The following is an 8,027-nucleotide window of genomic DNA, read 5'->3' on the forward strand; positions in this document are numbered from 1 at the left end:
TGGGTGGGGTCGTGGGTTGCGGGGGGGGGGCCTTGCAATGGAGGAGGGGTCTTGCAATACAGAGGGTTCATGCAATGCAGGAGGGGATGTGCAGTGTGGGGGGGTTCTTGCAATGAGGGGTGTTATAATGCAGGGGGCTTGAATCGCCATTTGAATCTCCAATCTTGCAGTGCAGAGGGGGGGTCGTGCAATGTGGTGGGGGTCTTGCAATGCAGGAGGGGGATGTGCGGTGCAGGGGGGTCTTGCAATGAGGGAGGGCTTTAATGGAGGAGGGGTCTTACAACGCCGGGGCCTCGTGCAACGCAGAGGGGCTCGTGCAATGCGGGGGGGGGGGGTCCCGCAATGCAGGGGGGCCCGGGGGTGTCACAGCGCGGGGCAGTGCGGGCCGGGCCGGGCGGGGGTCGCGGCGGGGGCCGGCGGGAGGGCGGGGGGCGGCCCCGGCGGCGGGGGCGGCGCTGCGGCGGCGCCGCTATAAGGGCGCCGGGCGGCGGGCGGGGCGGCGAGCGGCGGCAGCGGCACCGCGGGCAGCACCATGACGGCGAACGGCACCGCGGAGCCGGTGCAGATCCAGTTCGGGCTCATCAACTGCAGCAACAAGTACCTGACGGCCGAGGCCTTCGGCTTCAAGGTGAACGCGTCGGCCGCCAGCATGAAGAAGAAGCAGATCTGGACGCTGGAGCAGGACGGCGAGGACTCGAGCGCCGTGCTGCTCAAGAGCCACCTGGGCCGCTACCTGGCGGCCGACAAGGACGGGCGCGTGAGCTGCGACAGCGAGGAGCCGGGCCCCGACTGCCGCTTCCTCGTGGTGGCCCACGGCGACGGGCGCTGGTCGCTGCAGTCGGAGCCGCACCGGCGCTTCTTCGGCGGCACCGAGGACCGCCTGAGCTGCTTCGCGCCCTCCGTGTCGCCCGCCGAGAAGTGGAGCGTGCACCTGGCCATGCACCCGCAGGCCAACCTCTACAGCCTGGCCCGCAAGCGCTACGCGCACCTGGGCCCGCGGCGCGACGAGCTCGCCGTGGACCGCGACGTGCCGTGGGGCGTGGACGCGCTCATCACGCTGCTCTTCGTGGAGCAGCGCTACAGCCTGCAGAGCTGCGACCACCGCCTGCTGCGCAGCGACGGGCGCCTCGTGCCCGCCGCCGAGCCCGGCACCGCCTTCACCCTCGAGTTCCGCTGCGGCAAGGTGGCCTTCCGCGACGGCGAGGGCCGCTACCTGGCGCCCTCGGGGCCCAGCGGCACGCTCAAGGCGGGCAAGAGCGCCAAGGTGGGCAAGGACGAGCTCTTCGCCCTGGAGCAGAGCTGCCCGCAGGTCGTGCTGCGCGCTGGCAACGACAGGAACGTGTCCACCCGGCAAGGTAAGGGCTGGGCTCCCCTGTTGGGGTTTTGCGGTGCCCCCTCCCGCCCCCCAAGTCGCTGCAGCATCCTCGGCATCCCCCCGGCATCGCCAGCCTAAGGGATGCCTCCCACCCTGCAGCCCCCTGGCATCGCCATCCCTGCATCCCGCAGCATCACCCCGCTGCATCCCTTTGGTATTGAGCCCCCTCTCACTCCCTGGCATCACCCCCGGGCTGAGAGTCCCCTCGCCTCCCTCCTGCATCCTCTGCTGGGGCACAGCCCCCGCGCATCCGTCTGGCATCCTCCTCCCTTCGCCCATCCCCGCAGCATCCCCCCCGCGTGGCTCCGGCAGCGCTTCCAGGGCTCGCTCCCCTGCATCCCTCCGTTGGGCTCGTCCCCCTCCCCGGGGTGCCCCCCGGCCTGTCCCCAAGGCGCCCCCCGAGGATGGCACCCGGTGACGAGGCGGGGGGCTCGGGGCGCTGCAGGGAGGGGGGTCCCGCCCGCGCGGCGCGTTGCGCGCTCGGCGCAACAAAAGCCGCCGCGCGCTCCCCCCGCGCAGCCAGTGCCGTGATTGACACGTCCCGCCCGCGTCCCCAGCCCCTGCGCCCCACGGGGACGTGGCGGGGGGCCGGGTGCGTGGCCCTGCGCGCCGGGAGCCCTGGATCCGCCTGGAAAACGCGCCCCGTGTTTCTCCCCGCACGGCGGGCCCGGCTTTGTGCAGGGCGCCCGCGTGGCCCGGCCGCGCCGGCACGCGGAGCACAAAGCGCGGCCTGCCCGCCTGCCGCCCCGGCGCCTTCCAGGGGGTTTTGGGGTGCAGAGACCCCCCCCGCTCGCTGGAAAGATGCTTTTCGGGTGCCCCGAGGGGCGATGCTGGAGGCGGCGCGGGTCGCAGCCCCGGGGGGCCGCGCTGCTGCAGCGAGCGGGTCGCTGCACGCCGGGCGCGGGAGCCGCGCGGGCACGTCCTGCTGTCGAACCGCGCCAGCCCTGCTCCCCGAGACGGATATTATATAAACATATAATGCATTTTTTATATAATATCCTTAGGCTGCAGCTTTGCCTCCATTTGCATCCAGGCCGCTTGCTGCAGCGATTTCATTGCCTCTCCCTCCCCTTTCTGGGAGGAAAGTGGGCGCTGCAAATTAGTATCTTAAAATAAAACGTAATTGTGGGTACGGCCGGCGGGGGGGAAAATCCATCCGGCGGTGGGGGCTGCGGCAGCCCTTTGTCCCCGTGCCCGGGGCGGGGGACAGCGCGGGTTGGGGACCCGGGAGCTTTGTGCGAATCGGCGGCGCTGCCCGGATGTCTGGGGGGAGGGAGGAAGAGGAGGAGGGGGGATGAAATCTCCCCAGCAACAGGGGTCTGGGCTGGCCAGGCCCTCGCCAAGACAAATAGAGCAGCTGGGAGGTGTGAAAGCGGCGCGGGGCGCTGGGCAGGGGGTGCCGCTCGGCGCTCGCTTCCCCCCAGCAGCTCTGGAGCCGGGGGCTGCAACCGCTTCCCCCTCCCCGTGCAGCGGAACCGGCACCCGGTTCCCACCCTGCACGGCCGAGCCGGGGCTGCAGGAGGGGGAGCTGCACCCCTGCATCCCCCCCTGCAATCAATGCTGCAGCCTGAGGCAGCGGGGCTGCCGTTTCTGCTCGCTTAATCGTCGTAGCAGCGAGTGGCCGTTGTGGCCTGTGGCAGCGGCCTGGTCCCTGGCCGCGCTGTCCCACGTGCCACCGAGGCGCTTTGTCCCGAGGTTAATTAAGAGCCAGCCTGAAAACAGGCGGCAGCGGCAGCGCGAGACGGCCCTGCGTCCCTGCGGGCTGATAAGCGCATGGACAGCTCGGAGAAGGCACACAGGAGCCGCGCTGCTCCCGGTGCCAGGCTCCTGTGCCATCTCCTGTGCCCCTGGGGCCACTCGGCCCGTCTCTGGGTGCACCCGGGGTTTTTTTTTCTGCAATAACCTCTGCAAAGGGATTTACTGGGGCCAAGGAGAGTAGGTGGCCCTGTGAGGCGGATGTCCCTGTGCAGACGGGTGTCCCTGGGCTTCTCAGAGCTGGATCCCATCCAAGCTCAGGGACGGGGATGGCCCAGGGTGCCGAGTCAGCGCTTGGCTTTGTGCCTCCTCCTCCCCCATCGCAGCTGGGCTCCGGCACAGCCACTGTCCCCGTGTCCCTCTGCACGTGGGGAGCTGCCGGTGGCACCTTCTGCATCGGGGCCACAGGGCGCTTGTCCCCAGGGGGACTCGATCCTCCGGGAGCACCGTGCAACGGGCACCCGGGTGCCAGCGGGGTGGAGGCCGCGTCCTCGGCGCCCACATGTGGGCTCAGCCCGACCTCGCGGTCGGACCTCGGGGCGGTGCCGAGCGGGAGGCTCCGCGCGCTCCAACAAAGGCCCTTTGTGGGCGCGAGGGTCCGCGCCGGCCCCGGCTCTTCCCGCACCGCCGGGAGCAGGCGGAGAGAAGCCCCTGCCCGGAGGCCGCGGGGCCTCGCAGCGAGGGGGGTGTCAGCAGGGGAGGCCCCACTGCTGCCCCCGGGGTCTGTCTGTCCCGGCCACCTTCGTCCCCACGTGGCAGCAACACGGGGCCAAATGGCCGCTGGTCGCAGCAGGGGAGGCTGCCGGGGCTGGTCCCCTCCTGGGTTGTGGTGATACCATGACAACATTAAAAAAATCCATAGGAAAAGGGTCAAGGATTTTCCTAGAAGCCGACGGAAAGACTTTCTTTTCCTCAAAATGGTGCAGCGGGTGCAGATGGCAGCTGCTGCTGCAAAGCAGCCTGCAGGGAAACTCCGCTTGGTGCTGGGCCGAGCTCACCTGCCGATGCTGCTCATCCATGCTCGTGTCTTTGGGCCAGAATCACAGCTTTTTGGAGCCCCCTGACTCCATACGGTTGCAGTGGGAAGCGCCCGCCCATGTCGGCGTCTCGCTTGGCTCCCGAACCCAGGCTCATGCAAACGCGGGTGCCAAATCCCGCGCCGTGTTGCAACTGCCTCTGTCAATCCCGTCCTTCCTGCTGCCAGAAGGAGGGATGTGGAGAACGTGCTGCCTCCCGCGTTCGCGCTCGACGCCTTTGCCTGGCGGATGCGCCGCGGGGACCCGTCCGGCGAGCCGAACCTCCCGGGCCTCCTCCTCGGGAAGGGAAATTCCCGAGTGGGAATTTCACAGGGGAGAAAGTGTGGAGCCGGACACATCTCCGGCTGCAGGAGGGGCTTGGAGGAAGCGAGGGCCGCGCTGCAGCCCCGGCTCCTGCCCCGGCTCGCTCGCTCCCTTTGAAGCCTCCTCGGCCGCAGCGCTCGTCGCATTCCTTTCCGCTGAGTCGGCGTAACCCAACCCCGCGCGGTTTGAGGAGGGGGTGGCGGGAGCCCCCCCAGCGCTGGGGGGTGCTGAGCCCCCGCCGGCACCGCCGCATCCCTGCCCGCCGCTGCGGGCAGCCTCGGGGCTCTGCTGCAGCTGGCAGGGCCCGGAGCGGCGCTGCCAACGCGCTGGCACCGGCACCAAGGCCGTTTTGGCCCTCACAGTCGGGCGAAGGCCGTTATGGCCAACGTGGCACCCGGCGCGGGGGCAACCGCCCTGCAGGGCGGCCCAGGGCCTCCCCCTGCATCCCTGCCTGCTCCGGGGCATCCCAGCCTCCGCTGGCATCCCGGCCCGCTCAGCGCCTCCGTCACCAACCCTCGGCATCCCCTGCGCAGCCCAAGCCAGTGCAGAGCCCGTTCTGGCCCCCTCTTTGCCCCCTTCTCACTGCCCCATGGCGAGGGGCGCAGGGCCCCGGACCCCCTGGCAGGGAGGCGACCCGGGGGTTGCAGCTCTTTGGGCAGCTCGTTGCACCTGGGCAGCTACAAGGGTGGCTAATGCAAACAACAAGGCAGCATCAATGGGCCCCGTTGTGGAGGTGCCAGGACAGCTCCAGCTCAGCCTGGGAGATAAGATAGGGACAACAAAGCGCAGCCTTCAAAGCCGCGTCCCTTCGTTGGGCCAGGGGCACCTATGCAAAGCGCTGCCAGGCCCGAGCCCGCAGGCTGCGCTCCCAGTGTGGATCCGCTTGGAGACATGGATCTGGAGCCGCCGGGTAGGCGGCTGTGACGCAGCGTGGCGGGGTGACAGGGATGGAGTTTCCATTTCAAAGGATAATGCTGCCCATCTAGTGAAATGCTCCCACTGGAAAGGTGCTGGTTCCTTCTGTGGAAGCTCAGCTCCCTCCCAGACGAGCGGGGAGGACCTCGCTCCTGGATTCCCAGCGCAAACGAGCTGCAAGCTCCAAAACCTGCAGCTCCTGCTGCATCTTGCAGCGCCGGAGGTGGCAGCGTATGAGGAAGCAGAAGGCAGCGCAGTGGCAGCATGGGGACAGGGATCTGGGTGGGAGGGGACCTGGGAGACCTCGCTGCGGCCCTGGGTGCGCTTAAAGAGGCGCCTGCAGCCGCCTCGTGTTGCACGAGGTGCAGAACGTCCCTAAGTGTTCCTAGGGAAAAGGGTCTGCCAAGCTCACGAGCTCCCAGGCGAGCTCGGAGGCCCGAGCGAGCCCCAGCACGAGCACCCGCGAGCGGGACCCCGCTGCCCTGCGCGCCCCTCACTGCCGCCCCCGCAGGGATGGACCTCTCGGCCAACCAGGACGAGGAGGGCGACCAGGAGACCTACCAGCTGGAGATCAACAAGGACACCAAGAAATGCGCCTTCCGGACCTACACCGGCAAGTACTGGACCCTCACCTCCAACGGGGGCATCCAGTCCACGGCCTCCACAAAGTGAGTCCTGGGATCGCGTGGGGGGAAGCGGCTACGTTGGGAACCCTTGGGGGAGCGGAAGGGTTGGGAGCAGTCACCCCATTCCCGGGGGCACAGGGATTCCTGGAGCTGCTACAGGCAGCAGGCGAGCCCAGACACTCACCCCGGGACACTTCCCTGCAGGAAAACGTGGTGCTTGGAAAGGCAGCGCTGAGCCTGGGCTTGTCCCGAGAGGCTCGGGAATTCCCTTGGGTCACATCATACTTCCCGGCACGCCAGGCTCGGCAAAACGTTTGAGAACCCACTTGTTGGGATAGTCCCTGCAGCCTCGCCTGGCATTAGAGGTTAATCCGAACAAATCCAACAAATCCCAAAAGCCCGTATCTAGTTTGGCAGCTTGGAGGCTGCCCAGGTGCGCTCGGTGATGCTCTTTGGAGCTAGTGAACCCGGAGCACGCGGAGCCTCCGCGCTGAGCGTCCCGCTCGCTGTGCCCGCAGGAACGCCAGCTGCTACTTCGACATCGAGTGGTGCGACAAGCGCATCACCCTCAAGGCCGCCAACGGCAAGTACGTGACGGCCAAGAAGAACGGGCAGCTGGCGGCCTCCATGGAGGCGGCAGGTAAGGACGGCCCCGCGGTGTGCGGGAGGCTCCGGCGGGTCCCTCTTGCTCTGCGGGGTCCTCGGCGCCCCGCGTCCCCTCACGGCCGCGGTGCCCCCGCGCAGGCGACACCGAGTACTTCGTGATGAAGCTCATCAACCGGCCCATCATCGTCCTGCGCGGCGAGCACGGCTTCATCGGCTGCCGCAAGGTCACCGGCACCCTCGACTCCAACCGCTCCTCCTACGACGTCTTCCAGCTGGAGTTCAACGACGGCGCCTACAACATCAAGGGTAAGGAAGGGGGGGACTACGGGGACATCAAGGGGACTACGGCCTTCGCGTAGGGGGGTCATTTCTTAATAATGCCCGACGGGGCTGCGGGATACAAGGCGAGAGCAGCCGGGCCCCCGCGCGCTGCTCCCCATCCCGGGGCTCTGGCTCTGTCCCGGGAGCTCACGGGGACCGCGCGCTGTCCCCGCAGACGCCACCGGCAAGTACTGGATGGTGGGGAGCGAGTCGTCCGTGACCAGCAGCAGTGATTCGCCCGTGGACTTCTTTTTCGAGTTCTGCGACTATAACAAAGTGGCCATCAAGATCAACGGCAAATACCTGAAGGGCGACCACGCCGGCGTCCTCAAGGCCTCGGCCGACGCCATCGACGCCTCCACCCTCTGGGAATATTAATGCACTTTAGCGTTCCTCCCATTGCCAACTCTCCTTCCCCTCCCCATCTTTCTTGGTTCCTCCTCTCTGTACCCGGATTCCAGCCCGGCTTGTCCTTCCCTCCTGCCGCGGAGCCAGCGCTGCTGCAGGTGGGTCCCCCCGAGCTCACTGAGAACTGGAAACGCTGACGCGGAGCACGCGGTGCAGCCTGTAGGTTTGTAGAGGGGTCTGTCCCCTGCCTCCTTCCCGAGCGTCGCTGCGTAGTGTTTTTCCCCCTCCCCTGTATTGCAAAAGGGAACGTGGTCACTTCTCGGCCGCCAAGCGTCGAGCGTCTCGGGATGCGAGACCCGGCCTCCCCGACCCGCTCCTGCTGCCCGGGGAAGGCAGCCCCTCACCCCTCTTGGCTTTGCAGATCTTCCCGTCCCCACCGAGGTGACCCCACATATCAAGGTGTCCCCAGGATGGGGCTGGCACACGCTGGCACCATCCTATTCATAGGGCCAGCCGGTGTCTCATTCATCTCCAGGAGCCCCACGCTCCTTTTGAGCCATCTCGTCCCTCTGCCCCATCCGCGCGTCCTGCTGCTGCCGGAGCATCTCAGACCCCGTCCAGGGGTCCCGGTAGAGCCCGACGTGGTGGCCCCTGTCCCCAGGGCTCATCCACCCCAAGGGAGCGGAGCCGCCTGGGGCGGCCGCGGGCAGCGCACGCGGGGCCGGCAGCCCAAACCTCCCC

General features: G+C 68.0%; 1 protein-coding gene across 1 annotated transcript; it reads left to right on the top strand.

The window, feature by feature from the left end:
* Window positions 1–511: 511 nt before the first annotated feature.
* On the top strand, window positions 512–7,326 carry FSCN1 (fascin actin-bundling protein 1). Its single transcript, XM_088527735.1, has 5 exons — window positions 512–1,355; window positions 5,897–6,053; window positions 6,530–6,651; window positions 6,756–6,923; window positions 7,114–7,326. Exons 1-5 carry the CDS (start codon window positions 533–535, stop codon window positions 7,314–7,316), a joined length of 1,473 nt encoding a protein of 490 aa, XP_088383861.1. The 5' UTR covers window positions 512–532; the 3' UTR covers window positions 7,317–7,326.
* The last annotated feature ends 701 nt before the right edge of the window (window positions 7,327–8,027 follow it).

This window comes from Tinamus guttatus, unplaced genomic scaffold (assembly GCF_059628265.1).
Source record: "Tinamus guttatus ecotype Peru unplaced genomic scaffold, ASM5962826v1 Tinamus_guttatus_pri_ptg000291l, whole genome shotgun sequence".
In the NCBI taxonomy this organism is placed as follows: Eukaryota; Metazoa; Chordata; class Aves; order Tinamiformes; family Tinamidae; genus Tinamus; species Tinamus guttatus.